General features: G+C 39.4%; 2 protein-coding genes across 4 annotated transcripts; one reads left to right on the plus strand and one right to left on the minus strand.

The window, feature by feature from the left end:
- The first annotated feature begins 6790 nt into the window (after window positions 1–6790).
- Window positions 6791–16620, plus strand: LOC127436370 (condensin-2 complex subunit H2-like). Of its 3 annotated transcripts, none has more exons than XM_051690459.1 (19): window positions 6791–7036; window positions 7569–7707; window positions 7810–7911; window positions 8125–8189; window positions 8540–8615; window positions 8922–8987; window positions 9102–9181; window positions 9402–9568; window positions 9881–10002; window positions 10088–10162; window positions 11527–11596; window positions 11736–11837; window positions 11934–11978; window positions 12064–12134; window positions 12229–12325; window positions 12576–12715; window positions 14012–14113; window positions 14294–14443; window positions 15981–16620. In XM_051690459.1, the coding sequence occupies exons 2-19, from the start codon at window positions 7594–7596 to the stop codon at window positions 16122–16124; spliced, it is 1788 nt and encodes a 595-aa protein (XP_051546419.1). In that variant the 5' UTR covers window positions 6791–7036; window positions 7569–7593; the 3' UTR covers window positions 16125–16620. The 3 variants fall into 3 exon arrangements, with proteins under 3 accessions (XP_051546419.1, XP_051546418.1, XP_051546417.1); XM_051690458.1 differs by having other exon boundaries at window positions 6924–7151; XM_051690457.1 differs by having other exon boundaries at window positions 6924–7078.
- A 103-nt stretch (window positions 16621–16723) lies between these two features.
- LOC127436375 (protein SCO2 homolog, mitochondrial-like) lies at window positions 16724–19244 on the minus strand. Its single transcript, XM_051690472.1, has 2 exons — window positions 19108–19244; window positions 16724–17790 (listed from the first exon to the last, which is right to left on the minus strand). Exon 2 carries the CDS (start codon window positions 17775–17777, stop codon window positions 16833–16835), a length of 945 nt encoding a protein of 314 aa, XP_051546432.1. The 5' UTR covers window positions 17778–17790; window positions 19108–19244; the 3' UTR covers window positions 16724–16832.
- Window positions 19245–19360: the final 116 nt, after the last annotated feature.

Raw genomic sequence — 19360 nt, forward strand, 5'->3', positions numbered from 1 at the left:
ATTCAAGGTCATTCTCTTTAATGTTCACTTTTGATGGTAACCATTGATGGTAACCATCAATACAAACTAAATGATTTCAAAAATAAAGGCAAAACACTCTGTGTTTGGCTGTAGGATAGTCAGTCACTCTCTCCCCCCCTCTGATGCTCTGGCGTGCCTTTTTAAGTCTCCCTCTGCCATCATTATAATGAGAGACAGGTGTTAGAGATAATTATGAACCAGGTGATGAGCCTTACCGTTCTCTCTCTCCCGCAGACCGACACATAACCACACCCCCCATGCCACATGCCCCCACCACTGACTCAGGCCAGGGCAACATCTGGCCTGCCTACTCCCCCCCCCCCCCCATTTCTGGAGAGAAAGTCAGCCAGAACCATCTGCGCCCCCGGTCTGTGGACCACCTTGAATTTAAAGGGTTGGAGATCCAGGTACCAACAGGTGATCCGAGCGTTAGTATCCTTCATGCGGTGGAGCCACTGTAGAGGAGCGTGATCAGAACAGAGGGTGAAGGCTCGCACCAGCAGGTAGTAGCAGAGGGTCAGAACAGCCCACTTAATCGCAAGACACTCCTTCTCGATGGTACTATATTTTGTCTCACTGAAGGAGAGCTTGCGACTAATAAATAGCACTTGCTGTTCCTCCCCTCCTACGAGAGCACCGAGCCCAGCTCCCTGTCAGATGCATCAGTCTGCAAAATAAGGGGAGAGAGAAATCAGGTGCATGTAAAAGCGGCCCCCCACACAGTGCGGACTCTCTCTCCCCCTCTGCTGCTCTGGCATGCCTTTTTAAGTCCCCCCCCACCATCACAATAATGAGAGACAGGTGTTAGAGATAATTATGAACCAGGTGACGAGCCTTACCGTTTTCTCTCTACCGCAGACCGACACATGACCACATCCTCCATGCCACAGTCAACATCAAAATCTGTCTTTTTGTGTGCAATCTATATTCCCCCTCTCGAGTCACCCTATTTCCAGGAAGAAACCTTTTCTATCATTGAGAGGGAAATCAGTCATTTCCAGGCCCAGGGAAATGTGCTGATTGGGTGATCTGAACTGTAGAACTGGTGTAGAATTAGATTTTACAGACACATATGGTGACCGAATCATTACTGGAAATAATGTTATTTTCCCCTCTCATGCCCCTAGACAGAACAATGACAAGGCAACAAATGTCCATGGAAAGCAGCTGCTACAGCTCTGTCAGAGTCTGGGTCTGTACATCATCAATGGAAGGCTAAGGGGAGAATCTTTTGGACGATACACCTACAGCTCAGCTCTTGGTAGCAGCACGGTAGACTATGCAATAACAGATTTGGACCTTTCTTCTTTGAGAGCATTCACAGTCAAACCATTAACAGCTTTCTCAGATCACAGCCAAATTACCTTGTATGTCAAACAGTCTGAATCAACAACCAAAACATCAATCAGAACACCACACACAATGAGCAGAATACTATCATTTAAATGGACAGATAACAGTATAAATGACTACACAAATGCAATTACACTTACAGAAATACAATCTCTCATACTTTCTTTCCAAATACAGAAATACACTAAAAATGATGATGGCGTAAATCAGGTAGTAAAAGATCTAAATACCACTTTCTACAAAATTGCACAAAGGAGCAATTTGGCACTAATCAAACCTAAGAAAAAGAAATTAGACACAGACAAATTGTTTGATTCAGACTGTAAGACTCTGAGGTCGAACCTCCTAAAATTATCCAACCAAAAACACAGACAACCAGTCAATCAAGGCCTACGCCTCCATTACTGTGAGGCACTAAAACAATTTAAATCCACACTCAGAAGAAAAAAAGAACAGTTTTTACAGAGCCAGCTTCAAGAAACTGAAGAATTAGTAAACTAAAATTCTGGGATAAATGGAAATCACTATATAAATCAAATGAAGAATTGGCAATACAAGATGGAAAGCTGTGGAAAAATCATTTCCAAGATCTATATTGCACTACCCAAAATCATGATCAAAGTGACATTATTAAAAAATTTGACGAGTTAGAAAAATCCATTAAAGAATACCAAAACCCACTAGATTTTCAAATCACAATGAAAGAACTGGAAGAAATAATCGGTGTACTAGAGTCCAAAAAAGCATGTGGTGTAGACGGCATTCTCAATGAAATGTTGAAACACATGGACCATAACTTCAAACTGGCTAGTTCAAGCTGGCTATGTGGATGGTACCCAGAGGTTAGACTGACATTAATGTTGAGTTGTCTAAAGAAAGCTGTCCATAACTGTTCAATTTTGTGCTGAGTGTGGGTTATTTCCCTGAGATCTGGAATCAAGGACTAATCAGCCCCATTTATAAGAGTGGTGATAAATTAGACCCTAACAACTACCGAGGGATCTGTGTGAACAGTAATCTGGGGAAAGTTTTCTGAAGTATTTTAAACACCAGACTTTTAGACTTCCTTATGAAGCACAATGCCTTGAGTAAATGTCAAATTGGATTTCTCCCAAATTGTTGCACATCTGATCACATTTTCACCCTACAGACCCTAATTGATAAATATGTACATCAAAATAATAGCCAAATCTTTGCATGCTTTGTAGATTTTAAGAAAGTGTTTGATTAAATCTGGCATGAAGGATTATACTTTAAACGTATTGATAGCGGTGTAGGGGGGAAAGCTTATGATGTGATCAAATCAATGAACACAGCCAGTCAATGTGCATTTAAAATTGGTAACAAAAGAACCTAATTTTTAAAGGAATGAGACAGGGATGCAGTTTAAGCCCCACCCTATTCAACATATATATCAATCAGTTGACACAAATTACTGAACAATCTCCCGTTCAAGGTCCCACTTTACATGATATCGAGATAAAGTGCCTCCTCTACGCAGATGACCTGGTTCTCCTGTCGCCCACTAAAGAGGGGCTGCAACAGAGCCTGGCATTACTGGAGAGTTACTGTCAGACCTGGGCCCTGACAGTCAACCATTAAAAAACAAACGTCATGATCTTCCAAAAGCGATCTAGATCTCAGGGACTAACAAACATATTTTCGTTATCAAACAGAAACACTGAAATCACAAAAACATACACTTACCTTGGCCTAAAAATCAGTTCTACAGGTAATTTTACTTCAGCTGTGAATTAACTCAAATAGAAAGCACAAAGGGTGTTTTTGTGCCATTAAAAAATCTATTAAAATTGATATTCCAATTAGGATCTGGCTCAAAATATTCAAACCAGTCATCGAACCAATTGCATTATATGGCAGTGAGGTGTGGGGGTCCAACTGTAAAATCTGACTATTTAAATTGGAAAAAACATCCCATTGAAACTCTACATGTGGAATTTTGTAAAAGAATAATTTATGTCCAAAGAAAAGCCCCAAATAATGGATGCAGGGCAGAATTAGGCCAATACCCTCTCTTTTTGAACATTCAAAAAAGAGCCATCCAATTCTGGAAACACCTAAAAACTAGTGACCTCAACACATACCATTATAAAGCCCTTAAGTACCAAGAGCTGAGCTTAGTGAAGAGTCCCCTATGCCAGCTTGTCCTGAGACTGACTAAAGTCACACCTGAGGAGATCGGCCAGTCTCAGGACAACTGCACACTCACAAACATTCGACCTAACCAAATTATACACAAAGAAAAGGAAAAATACATAACGCATTGGACAAACACCATTAAAAATCAACACAAATAGGAATGTTATTCGGCACTAAATGGAAAGCACATCGTGGCAAACTATCTGACCACGGTGACTGACAGAAAGTTAAGAAAAGCACTGACGATGTACAGACTCAGTGAGCACAGTCTGGCTATAGAGACGGGCCGCCGCAGACAGACCTGGCTGCCCCGCGAGGACAGACTGTGCTCCCAATGCAACCTGGGAGTAATTGAGACAGAGTTGCACTTCCTCACAGAATGCCCAAAATACCAACCAATTAGAAACAAATATTACCACAAAATTAACAACATATGCCCAGATTTCAATGAATGTACCCCGACACAAATTTTTTATATTTTTAAATTTTCTATAGATAGATAGATAGATAGATAGAATGTACATTTTTATTTGTAATGTGCAGCTTCGAGCTTCATTTCTATAAATAATATAGGCAAAATCTTCCCACATGTCCCACGTGTGCAGGTACTAAAATCACTATACAAAAACAACAGTGGATTAACACACTGCTTAGAGCTGACTGTAGTATGTTACTCATGCCTCAGATGACCTTACTTCAGGTTACTCAGTGGACTCTTCTCCTGACTATTTGTTTGTTTCTTGGTTTAAGGGTGGAGGTCGTGTTACTTATGCTTAGAAACAAATTAACTGGCATAATAATTAATAAATTTATTTATCACACATATACAGTGAAACTCTTTTTTTCATATATCCCAGCTAAGCTGGGGTCAGCCAAGATACAGTGCCCCTGGAGGAGATAAGGTCAAGGACCTTGCTCAAGAGCCCAACAGCAGCATCTTGGCAGTGCTGGGGCTTGAACCCCCAACCTTCTGATCAGTAACCCAGAGCCTTAACCGCTGAGCCACCACTGCCCAAATAACATTTGTGAAGTGGTAAATTAAATGATTAGTCAAGCATTCTGCACTGTTATTGTTCATTTTTATATCTTCTGATTATTTCCATCTCTGTGGAAGTTTCCAATGAATTCTGTGTAGTTTACAGCCCCATCTTCTGGTCACATCTCTGGATGGTCTCTGTTATTACATTGTAACTACATGTTACAGTACAATGCAATTCTCCCGCAGCCAAAGGACAATAATGTCAAGGTGTGTTTCATTTTCCCAAAGTACAAACAGTGTTTTAAAATGAACTTAAAAAACAAAAAACAAACAAAAAAAAAAACATAAATGTCCGTTTGTTGTCCTAATTGTTTGTTAAATGGTCTGACCCCCAATTAAACACACACACACACACACACACACACACACACACACACATGACTGTAAACAATACAATATTGCCAAAGCAGAGGTTGTGTAAAAACAGAACAACACGTTAATCTATAATTAAATGTAGTTGAACAATTTAACAAATACATTTTTTTTTAAATCAGAACCGCTGAAGACCACTGTGTTTAAATAACTGAAGACCACTGACATGTTTACATACACATAAATTAATACACACACATAAACTGAGGGTCACTGTGGTGAACATTAGGGTGACACACTGGGGTAATATACATAAAACATTCACCCACTCTCTAAGGCTGTGGCATATTAAAATGTATCTTGCAGCCAGTGCTGCTGTGGGTCCCTCTCCAAGAATTATATACATTTTTTCTTGTTCTGTCATTTTGGGAATATATATTAATATATATATTGTTTGGAATAATGTACAGATTTTGCTCTTATGGAAAGAAATTGGTACTTTTATTCACCAAATGGCATTCAACTGATCACGATATATATTCAGGACATTAATAATGTGAAAAATTGCTATTACAATTTGAAAACATTTTTCAGAACTTTTTAAAAGATTTCTCATCAAAAAATCCTCCATGTGCAGCAGTGACAGCTTTGCAGATCCTTGGCATTCTAGCTGTCAGTTTGTCCAGATACGCTTCCCGTAGCACTTGCCATAGATGTGGCTGTCTTGTCGGGCACTTCTAACACACATTACAGTCTAGCTGATCCCACAAAAGCTCAATGGGGTTAAAATCCATAACACTCTTTTCCAATTATCTGTTGTCCAATGTCTGTGTTTCTTTGCCCACTCTAACCTTTTCTTTTTTGTGTGTGTGTTTCAAAAGTGGCTTTTTCTTTGCAATTCTTCCCATAAGGCCTGCACCCCTGAGTCTTCTCTTTACTGTTGTACATGAAACTGGTGTTGAGTGGGTAGAATTCAATGAAGTTGTCAGCTGAGGACACGTGAGGCATCTATTTCTCAAACTAGAGACTCTGATGTACTTATCCTCTTGTTTAGTTGTACATCTGGCATTACACATCTCATTCTGTCCTTGTTAGAGCCAGTTGTCCTCTGTCTTTGAAGACTGTAGTGTACACCTTTGTATGAAATCTAAAGTGTTTTGGCAATTTCAAGCATTGTATAACCTTCATTCCTCAAAACAATGATTGACTGATGAGTTTCTAGAGAAAGCTGTTTCTTTTTTTTGCCATTTTTGACCTAATATTGACCTTAAGACAGTCTATTGCATGTGGCAACTCAAAAACAAATACAAAGACAATGTTAAGCTTCATTTAACAAACCAAATAGCTTTCAACCGTGTTTGATATAATGGCAAGTGATTTTCTAGCACCAATTTAGCAATTTAGCATGATTAATCAAAGACATGTGTTTGAGTGATGGCTGCCTACAAGGTTAGCAAAGCAATGCATAATGCAGTGGTACCATATAGACATTCTATGGACTGTACACTGGTGAGGAGACCAGAGGCCATTTTTTGAATGGATGTCTATGGATGAGATGCTTTAGTGTGCTCAATAAACTGCTTTTTTGGGGAAACAGCTCATCACTTGAACTGAACTGACCGCTTGTCCACTAATCTTTAACATGTTTTACACTAAATAATCCTTTTGAAATAGTCAAGTCAACCTTTATTTATAGAGCACATTTAAAAACAACAGAAGTTGACCCAAAGTGCTTTACAGATCATGTGTGGAGTTTACAACGATAAAATAATTTTTATTATAGAGAAGACGCAGACAATTTTGCGACAGGCAGTGTCAGTTTACGGCTCTCTCATTCTCACAGTATGGTATCCGCAAATGGTGTCTTACTATCGTAACACGCTAAGAATACGGCCTTCCTGAAAGCATGTTTGGGGCTGATACTGCACCTTTTGTCCCTGGGAGCGATGGTGAATCGTCGTCTGTAATGCACCTCCAGTCCATCAGGGGGAAACAACCAGATCAGTGGAAGCAACTCATCTGACGTTTGGTGTGACGTCAAGCACGCGGCAAAAACAAACTTGGACGTCAAGCAAACGGCTTTTGTAGATTTTGTTTTCGGGTGCAATTTAGTGACAAAAACGGTTTATTACCAGAAAGCAACAGCAAAAGGTTGTTTCTATTCAGCAACTTTTGCTTATTCGCATACTAAAGGCGAGCATGGATTATGTTTATTATCATCTAGTCGGAGTTCCAGTGTTGTAAAGCTGTTGCTAGTTTCAAAACGGTATTAAGTAAATATAGCTTAAAATTTGTGCTAACAAACAGTCATTGTATTCTGTAACATTGCATTCAATTAAAGTATACAGTTATACATTGAATGTAATTTTCAAATTATACATCTGTTTATTATGTGTGTAGCTATAAGACCTCTAGCGAGTTTTCTGTTTACATTTTATCTTTCAGAAAATGTCATTTCTTTCCATTTAGATTAAAATCGTTTTGTCTGCGACTGTAACAGTGTGTTATGGGTGAAACAAAGCTTTCTTAGTAAAAGAAAACAAAAAAAGACATGCAATGTTCTGTTCTTGCTCTTTGAAATCCAAACGCTGTTGCCCTAAATCTTGCCTGATGTTGTTTCTAAATTACAAAAGCACTTTGCCAGATCAGAATGGTAATGTTTCATAACGGCTGTTAAAATTAGGATTTGCTGGGCATTTTGGAAATACATGGGCATGGATTCTGCAGAGACCAGATATGCCCACCTGCTGCAGCCCCTGCGGGACCTAACTAAAAACTGGGACATTGACCTGGCCAGCCAGCTCGGAGAGTATCTAGAGGAGGTGAGAACACAGACACATTGATCAAGTACTACCTTAATAATTTAATGACATCTGTCCTGTCTTAGAGACTCACATTGTTGATGTTTACTGTATCATTGACAGCTGGACCAGATGACTATTTCATTTGATGGTGGTAAAACTATGATGAACTTTGCAGAGGCTGCACTTCTAATTCAAGGATCGACATGCATCTATGGTAGAAAGGTAACATATTTCATGCTACTTGTCTGGTGACTTCATTTTAAGTTGCTTTAGTCATAAATGTTTTCCAAATAAACGAATGAGCAAAACTCATTTTAGCTTATTGTCCAAGGGAATGTTTTTAGACATTGTGTTTTCATACTGAATACATCTGTCACAAAATAAGCCTAGGTTTAGGATGGCACAAGGATGATTCAGTCTTTTCTGAATCTTAAGGTGGAGCTTCTTCACACTCTTGTGTTTCAAACATTGGACTACATCTCTAACAAAAACAAAAACAAGTAAGTGTCCTGAGCCTCCAGTTTCTGTTTTTTCTGTTTATTGGCTTACTGGTATGATAAAGAAGCATTCCATGGAAATATGTTTTTGTGAGGAGGAGGGCGGGGCCATGAAGACACACGGCCAGCCCTGAATTGGCTAATCAGTTGGGAGGGGAATAAAGATGCACCAGAGGCGCCAGTTCGAGAGAGAGAGATGCACGCGGTTGCGCTGCATGTTTGTTTTATGTTGAGTTTTATCATTAAACCTCACGTTGACTGTTCTGCTGGTTCCCACCGCCTCCTTGCCCATCCTTGTATTGTTACAAACATATGTATGTCGTTAAGCCATTTGTGGGGCTGTATCTCAACAGATGTGACAAACAAGGTTCTTCAGCAGAAGGGAACCAAGAAAAATCCCCTTCAGGCAACAAAGATGATGATTGTGAGGTGTGTAAATTTTACTTTAAATTTAACCATTTTTACTATGTTCAATGAGAAACTTTAATGTGTTTTCCATATTTATTCCAAATTTATTGGGTTTATTTCTACTGATGAGCTTTTTGGTCTGCTCTGCAATGTGCTAAATATCAAAATGACCTAATATGAATGAACCCTTTTTGGGGGGATTGATCTGAAAACCAACTGTCAATCTCAGTTTTTATTAATATCATCTTTCAATCATGATGATACATCCGAATGCAGTGTTGTTTAGAGCTTTTGTATCTGTGTGTGTTAAATGTGTTTTTAATGCAGTTTGATGAGATTGAACAGGATGAGAATGCCAGCTCTCTGAATATAACAATGAACGTTCCAACTGAGGTAAGTCAGATTTCCCCCAATAAATTAATTTTTACGTTTCATGTCATAACATTAACACTTAATGTGGATGTCCATACATTTCTGTTGGTGTAATTCTTCCTTATGCTTCTCTAGCCAGTGAGGATTATCTGTCTCCCTCCTGAATCTCTCATTCCTTCAGAATCACATGAGAAACAGAAATACCCCCTGCTTAGGTACTCTGTCCACCAATCAGAAATTCTGAACCAGACAGAGTTGTTTTGACCCTATCTAATCAGTGATGCAACCCAACAATACCAATTCAGTCCTGTTGCTTTTCAACCTCAGGAGAATATTATCTGAACAAGTGGCTTAGTTGCAGGAAATTGAAACAGTATATTTTACTAACTGAGAGAGAACTTTATTTTGTGTGTTTGTGGATTTGTGTCTGTCCAGTCTTAAAGGGGAGCTTCTGGGCAGCTGTAAGGATTTTCGAATTAATAATTTCACCATGGATGAAACGGGACTGATGCGATTGGGCTCTTCACTCACTCGGTTCCTTAAAGAGGTGTCAGAAAACCAGTTCAACACCTCTGTACATGCACCTATGCCCTTACAGGCAGGTGAGGACACACACTCATTACATGTTGTGTGAGACTGTCCAAAATACTTTCAATTCAAATTCTTTGTTTTGAGTTAGTGTTCTCTACACTGTTTATCCAGCTTGGATGCAAGTTAATTAGAATGTTTCATAAATCACTGGACTATTAGACAGAAGACCAAAGAGAAAAATATATTGGAGGATGTACATTTTGAGCCAGACTAAAAGATTACCACACTGATTATACTGTGTCGAATCTGACATGTTTCCTTCATTTACTAATTTCACCTGTTACAATGTTGCATTTGGCTGATGATTGTCATCTGGTGTTCAGAGGGTGTAGCTGAAATTGGTGGTGGTTACAGTAATGAAGATGATGCTGGTGGAGACATTGTTCCTCTGCTGGAAGACCATGGCATGGAGGTGGAGTCTGCGGAGTGGGTTGAGAGGCAGCAGGTATCACTTTGTGTGCAATTAAATTTAGATGTTAGTTATTTTGTTTACATTTTAAAGTTTGCCTTTCCCTCTTAATTGTTTTTAGGCCCCCGGTGAGGGGAGGATGCTGAGACCGAGACCTGCAGTACAGCAAGTGTCAGAGGAGCCCAAGCAGCTCAAGGTACAAACACCTTGCTCTGATATAAAATACTTTTTTCTTCACACTTTACATTGAAACAAAATCATTAGCCACTTTCACACATGGAACCAGTAAAATGGCCGAATGTACTTTTTTGGTGAAGGTATCACATCTGTTATTCACAAATTGCCAAAGATCATGCTGGCATTTTGACAGCAGGCCCTATGCACGACACGCATGACCTCTAAATGCCAAATTGCTGTTAAATTTATAGGGAAAGCTCAAAAGCTGCGTTTCCACCGTCGGACCAAATGAATGCATTCTAGTGTGTGCCAAGGCCAGTTGCTTTCCCACTGTCACTTCCGGGGCTTAATTGTGCCTCCTCGGGGCTTATTCGGGGCCAATGGCTTTTGGCCCGCCAATTACCCTTGGGCCAAAGAAGGCGAGCTGGGGATTGAGACGTGGTTAAAGTCAAAGGCGTTTAAAGAGTTCAGTGAGACACTCGTGCTGTGTTTCATTGAAGTCGGATGTGGGATATTCCTACTTGAATTCCATTGCCAGATGCTTGGAAAATGACGGTTTAACAACCAAAACTGCAACACTCCCTATTAGCATAACAGGTTTGAATGTTTCCTAGCAACTCAACAGTGCTGCTATGCTAGCATTTGTGGTACAGGTGTAAAAGAGTGTTTAATTTACTGTGTTTTTACACCATTCTCTGCAAACATTTGTTAAACAAGCTTTAATATCTTGTAATGTAGGAAGTTTGACTCATTGATTGAAATCATTTAATAAAAGTGAATGTTTATCACTAACTTTGTACACCACTGGGTGCCAACATATTTGTGTGACGTCACGCACCTGCATCTCAGTGAAAAAAATTGCAGACACATTACAAATCCGTTAAGATGCACAATGGACAAAGCGGTGCAGAAAGGAAGAGCTTTTACATGGTTCAAGATCATGGACAGTGTGCTGGGACATCGTCCTGCTGTTACTGGAGAGACCACTCGGGACACCATGGCAGTTGAAGTCGGTGAGTTGTTAAATTATCTTGCTAGCTAGCTAGCTGATGTTTCCATACAATATAAACTTGATATTCTAGATAACTAGATAACATGCGTGTTTGTTTTGGCTTGTGAAATGGGTGGGGTGTGTGACGTTTGCACCAGGGTGGCATATTAAAGGCGGGTTTTAGGGCAACGCTGCAGGGCTTTTGGCCCGATGGTGGGAATGCAGAGCGATTTTGGTCTCGCGGCTCGTGGTCCAAAGCTACTGACCCCAGCTTATCTGATAGTGGAAAAGCAGTTAATGTGTGAAAGTGCCGAATGACCAGTGTGAGAATTCTGTATTAAATTCACAAGTACAGAATATATCTAGTGGATGTAATGGTGTCTGTTTTCCAGGAAATTGTGGACCCTTGGAAATGGCATGACTCATATGTTGCATTTGGAGAGGACAAGCCTCTCAAAACAGGTCTGCTGTCAGTCTAACATTCCTCAAGATGTGTCATGACATTTCCCATATAAAATAACTGACACGTTAACATAAATTAACTTATCTTTTCTAAAACTACCTTCTTACTATTGTATTTTCTGTCTTCTCTGCCCTCTAGGAAAATGTTACAAAGTGCCAGCAGGTCTGGAGGAGTCAGGAAAGAGGAAGAGGAAGGGCTCTTCAAAATTGCAGGACTTTGGGAGCTGGTTCTCTAAAACCTGTAAGTTTCTATCTATTCAAGTATTCGAAAAGGAATGGGAGAAATCACTATTTTTTCCTTGTGATTCTGACAACATCTGTTTTTGCCTTTTTATAGTTGAGACTGCAGATCGCAAACTTAAGAATGGGCCTACTTATCCTGGTAATGCTCAGAGATATTGCTTTAACCGAAAAAGAAAATGGCATGGACTCATAGTAATTTGTAATACAATTTTATTTTATTGTAGACCTTAACTACATCTTTGTGAATAAAATGGACCAGCGCCTGAAAGTACAAAAGCACATATTTAGGAAAGGGGTAAATACTATTTTGAGTTAATAAATGATAGTTGTTATGTTTAAGTATGTTTGTAGATGATGTGTAGTTTAACCCCAGGCATGTTCTGTTTTAGGGTGTTTTTGTCTCTGATGAGGAGTTGAAGAGAACTTACTTGGAACCAGAAAATCATGAGGACCAGATTGAGGAGGTCTGGCATCCAGACGCAGAGGGTGAGACGCAAACCTTAACACTAACACACACTAATCAAATTCAAAGTTACTTGTGTATCACTTTTGTCTAATCTGTTTTTCCTTTACAGTTTGTTTTTAAGGGCAGAGACTAGTTTGATTAAAACGGTTGCTCTCGTCTAAAACTACGTTATATTTTGTGTCATCCAGTTGCCTGTTTTCTGCATTATTGGATGGAAACATTATTTAAAAACCTCACAATGTGAACGGTTTTGTGGTATTTCTAATTCAGGCGAGGACTTTTCAGATCAGGAAAATGACAACTTGGTTGATGAACTTGAACCTGCAGAACACCTTGGTGAACCAGAGAAAATTTTCCAAGACTTGCATATGAGCCGGATAAGTTATGAAGACCTGGTGAAGAAGAGTGTGGTATGAAAAGCTTGGTCATACAGTGGTCATACTAAAGATTTCTTGTACTGTAAACCCTAATGTTGTCTTTACAAGCTGTCTTAAAATGTCAAGTTTTGGGCTCATAACTCAAATATCTAAGTTCCTTGAACTTATTTTTCTTTAAAATTCATAGACTTAAGATTTTATGTGTTAATAACTCAAACCATTGAGTACAAAATTGAGGCTATGGGAAATACCCACAATGCCTTGCGCTTGAATAATTTAACTCTGTTTCATCGGTCAAAGGGTACTTACGGAGGCATTTTAAATAGTTATTAAGAATTCATAGAGGTTTTAGCTCCTTTTATTTATGTTGTTTTGTTGCAATTAGTTGTTTTGTGTGATGTCACCATTAGGGTGATCTGTGTCTCCTTTGGTAAAGTTGGACCGTGTTCACAATATCTCAGTTTTCCTTGTGCATGTGCAACTAAAGTACAGGTGTCTATGCATTTCTGTGGAGAAATAAGTTTATTGAACGATTAACCTAGATTCAGTTATAATCTTCATAATTGAAGCCGCATTATTGTATGACTAAATTTGAGTCCATTCAATTAAAAAAGTTGAAACGACATTTAAATAGCAAATCTGAGTCTTATTCTAATTGCATTTAGTTACCTTAACTTAAATAGTTACGTTCATTCTATATGAAAACCAAGTTAAGTGAACTTATTTACACAAGTTTGGAAGGCACCATTACTCAATTCAGTTGAGAGAACGAGTTTACTCAATCTATTGAGTAGAGTCAACTTAGGGTTTTCAGTGGTGGAGAATAATGTTTTATATGAATTTAATAATGGTAATTTATATGGGGCGCCTGGGTAGCTCAGCGAGCATTGACGTTGACTACCACCCCTGGTGTCGCGAGTTGAATCCAGGGCGTGCTGTGTGACTCCAGCCAGGTCTCCTAAGCAACCAAATTGGTCCGGTTGCTAGGGAGGGTAGAGTCACATGGGGTGACCTCCTTGTGGTCGCTATAATGTGGTTCTCGCTCTCGGTGGGGCATGTGGTGAGTTGTGCGTAGATGCCACGGAGAATAGTGTGAAGCCTCCACACGCGCTAGGTCTCCGCAGTAACGCACTCAACAAGCCACGTGTTAAGATACGTGGATTAACGGTCTCAGACGTGGAGGCAACTGAGATTCATCCTCCGCCACACGGATTGAGGCGAGTCACTACGCCACCACAAGCGCATTGGGAATTGGGCATTCCAAATTGGAGAGAAAAAGGGGAGAAAAATCACCAAATCAATAATAGTAATTTATTTCTCTGGATGTAGGATTTGTTTCTGGTGAACTCTCAGAAGTACGCACAGGAAACAGCGTTATCTCGAAGAGTGAAAGAGTGGGAGGATGGAATCAACCCTCATCTCTCTGCTCAGGTAATGATGGATGAATAAAAAAAAATTCTCAATGACAATGTCCTTCTGCAACCACTGAATGTTACCTCAATTTAGATTTATTCTCCATAAGAATAAATATAAAGGGAACTATTGGTTGCAATTTGACTGGATTAATTGGATCCCTTTTCCTAATGTTTTTGAGGCTTTTCATCCATACAGGAGACCCGTCCAGCTTTTGACATCCATGAGTATGGAGACAGGATCGTTCAGGCACTCTCTAATGTCGGGGTGAAAAAATCATTTGCTGCAATAGTCAAAGGCAAAGAGAACACCGAAGCCTGCAGATATATGTTGGCTACATTACAGCTGGTCAGTGTACAGAACAATAACTGCTGATACTACTACTAAGTCTGAGAGTTTAGTAATGCACAGGGTGCGTGCATGGTTGTGGAAATCCTGGAAATTTCAGGGAATTTTAAAATGAAATTACAGGCCCGGAAAAGTCCTGGAAATTTCAATAGTGAATATACAGTACATTTGTCAAGATTTGCTCTGCTTCAAAATAGCTCATTGGGTAGACATGACTCTTTGGGAGTGCTTGTGCAGAGTAAAACTGTTTGCCCACAAACCAATAAGATAACATCAGTCTGTCTGTTAAAGGCCGGGTTATAAGTCTGCTTCACACCTACGCCGTAGATTGCATTTATAGTTTTGCATTGGTGCTTCATTCTGTGAGTGCACAGCCAGAATGTTAGTGTATTGAGAGAAAATGCCTTCATTTCTGAAATAATTACACATTTCATAAATTAACAAAAGCAGTGTAATATGTGGATGTAAAGATAATTATTAAATTATTGTAGCATTAAAAACGAGTTCATTAAAGTATGTGAACGTGTTGACATTTAGGTAGGCTTACATATTATTTATTATACATGTGTATATACATATTTATATAATATACTCTGCCATGCAGAGAGAAAATAAATCAGGCACATACTGTATATTTGCTCGAGTTGCTTATAATAATAATAATAATAATAATAATAATAAATACATATTTTAGTATATTTTTGATGCTCCGTGCTGGAAAAAAAAAAACCCCAGTAAAATGTATTTAATGTTCACTTCAACACAAAATGGGTGTCGCTGTAAGCACCATAGCTACAGCCTAAAGTCTTATTGGAGACATTTGTGCTAATAATACTAATTAGTATATTCACAATATACTTAAGTATATTTGAGAGGGAAAACTCAATGTGTGAAAGTGCTGAATGACCTTTATAGTACCCTTTTGGAGTAACCCTGTAATTACTGCAATTAAAGAGTCTTTTTTTTATTTTTTTTATCCCATTTTCTCCCAATTTGGAATGCCCAATTCCCACTACTTAGTAGGTCCTTGCGGTGGCGCGGTTACTCACCTCAATCTGGGTGGCGGAGGACAAGTCTCAGTTGTCTCCTCTTCTGAGATAGTCAATATGCGCATCTTATCACGTGGCTTGTTGTGCATGACACTGCGGAGACTACCAGCATGTGGAGGCTCATGCTACTCTCCGCGATCCACGCACAACTTACCACGCGCCCCACTGAGTGAGAACCACTAATCGCGACCATGAGGAGGTTACCCCATGTGACTCTACCCTCCCTAGCAACGGGGCCAATTTGGTTACTTAGACATGGCTGGAGTCACTCAGCACACCCTGGATTTGAACTTGCGACTCCAGGGGTTGTAGTCAGCGTCAATACTCGCTGAGCTAACCAGCCCCAAAGAGTCTGTTCTTTGACTGAGATTTGTATAGGCACTTGGGGCATTATTGAGGACCTGTTTGGGCAAATGGCAATCCTGTTTTAGCTTTAACATGAAACAAAAGTGAGGATTTATGATCTGACATACACTTTTCCATTGCAGGCCAATGATTACACAGTGGAGATTGACAAGGGGGAGGGTCTTGAAGAAAGCGTAGATGCAATGGCTCTCACATTACTGACTACAAAGAGGGCTCATGAACGTCTCAAAACCTACAATGCACCCTCTGCAACAGATATTCCCTGACTTGTTTATTGCTCATCTTTCATCTGTTGCCCTTAATAGAAGCTATTTAGCATAGACAATATCAGAGACTTCTCAGGCATTCAGAGGACTTTAAATACTAGTTGGGTCATTCAAAAATGTATTCTGATATACAGCATTGCCTTTCCATTTGTATTTGGTCTTCAAACATGCGTGGATAGATCTGAGCTCTGAGATGAGGGAATAATTTACAGGCATGCTCACATTAGCTGTATTGCAAAAAGACCTGCTTTGATTTTTAATAGGCTACTTTGTCATTTCATAGCTAAAATTATGATATTATATAAAAGTCTTTAAAATGGTTCTATGAATTTTCTCTGATTTTAAAGTAAAATCCACAATGGTAAATTGAGACTTTTTCCATTTTCATCTCCAAGTAAATTGCATGTCTGTACCGTTTCTAAACTATTAAAATCACAGTAGCATAAAGTAACTAAAACAAAAAATAGTGGTGCACTATTTAAAAGTAAACTGTTCTGTGTGTGATGTGAATGACACTGTTACTCTGCAGTAGCGAGGACTTCTCAATCTGTTTTGAAAGTGCCTGTTTTAGATTGGCTAAATAATAATCCTATATTGATGCTGGTTTAATCAGCTGAACTGAATCAGAAATCATTGCCCATACCAAGTCAGTTTATTGTGTGGCAATTACAAACTTTGTGCACAAAGTTTTTTTCACAATTCCATGTATTAATCTGGAAATAATTTAACATACATTTTCATATGATTTCGAACACTCTCAGCAATCTGGTTGTCATTTTTCATTCTATTGTAGTAGTCCAGAAACAGGCCATCTGGATTAACCAGGTAGATTAGTATGGTGTGGTCCACAATATAATCTCCATCCTCATCTTTAGGGCCAGCACTGGCGTAGACCCTATAATCCCGTCCTGCCTCCTTCACTTCCTCTGCGGTCCCTGTCAGTCCAACTAGTCGTGGATGGAAGTCTTTCACATACTTAGCCATAGCGGCCACATCATCTCTCTCAGGGTCAACTGTGATGAACAAAGGCTGAACAGAGGGCAAGCTAGGGTCTTTATCCAGAATACGTACCACACTGGTCATCTTATCCAGCTCATCTGGGCAGATATCTGGGCAGTGGGTGAAACCGAAGTATAAGAGCACCCAATGGCCCAAGTAGTCCCGTTTAGTCCTGCGTTGTCCCGTGTGGTCCAACAAGTGGAAGTCTCCCTGTCCTACAGCCACCTTCCTCAACTGCTCCAGTCTCTGCTTCTGCAGCCTCTGCTGCTTCTCCTGGTACACATACCACCAGGTACCTATGATACCACCTCCAAACAGCAGTGTCACCACCAGTCGAGTGCGCAGTTTGATCCCTGCGAACGAGCCTGGGTTTGGAGGTTTAGAGGAGCTCTGAGAATAGGAAGCTCTTGGTTCTAAGAATAAACATGATTGACGATGGTGTGGTGAAGGAAAACCATGAGCTGATGTCCTGAACTGGGCCTGTTGCATCTTTTTGAGGGATCTGTACAAGGAGAACATGCCCTTTGGAACATGATGTGAAAGGTTATTTGTTCCTGGAGTGTGGGATGATTTAATTGTTGACTGCAGGATGCTCCTTGATGTCATATATGAGCGGAGTCCTCCAAGACTGCTGAGACTAAACATCCTCAGCATACATGAAGCACAACTAAAGGAGACCAAGAAAAACATGAGTGAGGGGAGCAGCAGAGCAAAGCCTATGTTGATAAAATGGCAATAATCTAAATCATGGGTTTTCAATCCTGCTCCTAGAGAGCTACCTTCATGCAGAATTTACTTTTTAAAAATCTATTTCTACTTCTAGCTGGTTCAGGTTTGTTTGATTAGGGTTGGAACTACACTCTGCAACAAGGTAGATCTCTAGGAGCATGACTTGACACCCCTGATTTAAATAATAAACCAAAATACATATTATGAAAGAATATCAGCTTCCACAAAGCACCATAATTACAATCTAATCATTAAAGGGATAGTTCACCCAAAAATGAAATTCTCATCATTTACTCACCCTCTGCCATCCCAAATGTGTATCACTTTTTTTCTTCTGCTGAACAAAAATGAAGATTTTTGTTAGAATATTTCAGCTCTGTAGGACCATACAATGCAAGTGAATGGTGACCAAATCTTTGAAGCTCCAAAAAGCAGCACAAAATTAATCCAAATGACTCCAGTGGTATAATCCATGTCTTCAGAAGTGATCCAAAAGCTTTTGGGTGAGAAAAGACCAAAACATAACTCCTTTTTCACTGTACATCTTGAAATTGCAGTTTCTAGGTACAATCATGGTTTCAAGCTCGATGCTAGATGGCGCTATAGGAAGTGTAATTGAGCTTAAAATCATGATTGCCAAGGAGCCTGCTGATGTCAAGATTTATAGTGGAAAAGGAGTTATATTTTGGTCCGTCCTCATCCAAAACCGATTGGATTGCTTCAGAAGACATATTTAACCACTGGAGTCCTATGGATTACTTTTAAGCTGCCTTTTTGTGCTTTTTGGAGCTTCAACGTTCTAATCACCGTTCACTTGCATTGTGAGGATCTACAGAGCTGAGATATTCTTCTAAAAATCCACGTTTGTGTTAAGCAGAAGAAATAAAGTCATACACATCTGGGATGGCATTAGTGAGTAAATGATGAGAGAATTTTCATTTTTGGGTGAACTATCCCTTTACTTAAAGTAAGGATGCATACAATTATGCTCACTTATCTAAAAGAACAATACATCAATTCACATTCTAGTAGGTCACACGACTTGAAATAATTATTAAAAAGAAACATTGGGGCATCTTTAAAACCGGTCCAAAAAGCATGTATTCCATTCAATGTCACCTGTTAATGCTACAACAACAAGCTAGCTCTTCAAAATAACTAACCTAGAGTTTAAACTACTCATGTCAGTACAAACATAGGACTCGTATTATATTAAACACGTTCTCATGGCACAATATTTTAAAATGTTACTAACCCTGGAGTCACAGTCGTGTGTCCTTACGGCAAACTTTAAACGTGAGCTACTGCTGCACATGTGACATGATTGTACAACAGTCCGGGTGGAGGAAAACAAACGTCACACTTTAATTTCGAGGGCGCAGATTCATTTAACAGCTAATAGAAAATGTAGATCACGTAGGATTTTTGTTATTTATAATAGGTCACTGTAAAATTACTTATAAATATTTAAAATATTTTAATATGTAAAAATGTGTGTTAATATTTGC

The sequence above is a fragment of the Myxocyprinus asiaticus genome, chromosome 47 (assembly GCF_019703515.2).
Source record: "Myxocyprinus asiaticus isolate MX2 ecotype Aquarium Trade chromosome 47, UBuf_Myxa_2, whole genome shotgun sequence".
NCBI lineage: Eukaryota > Metazoa > Chordata > Actinopteri > Cypriniformes > Catostomidae > Myxocyprinus > Myxocyprinus asiaticus.

Coding starts and splice junctions, on each gene's coding strand:
- LOC127436370 (XM_051690459.1), top strand. CDS start 7,594: ATGGGCATGGATTCTGCAGAGACCAGATATGCCCACCTGCTGCAGCCC. Junction 8,988..9,101: donor CAATGAACGTTCCAACTGAG/GTAAGTCAGATT, acceptor ATGCTTCTCTAG/CCAGTGAGGATTATCTGTCT. Junction 11,597..11,735: donor GGACAAGCCTCTCAAAACAG/GTCTGCTGTCAG, acceptor TCTGCCCTCTAG/GAAAATGTTACAAAGTGCCA.
- LOC127436375 (XM_051690472.1), bottom strand. CDS start 17,777: ATGCTGAGGATGTTTAGTCTCAGCAGTCTTGGAGGACTCCGCTCATAT.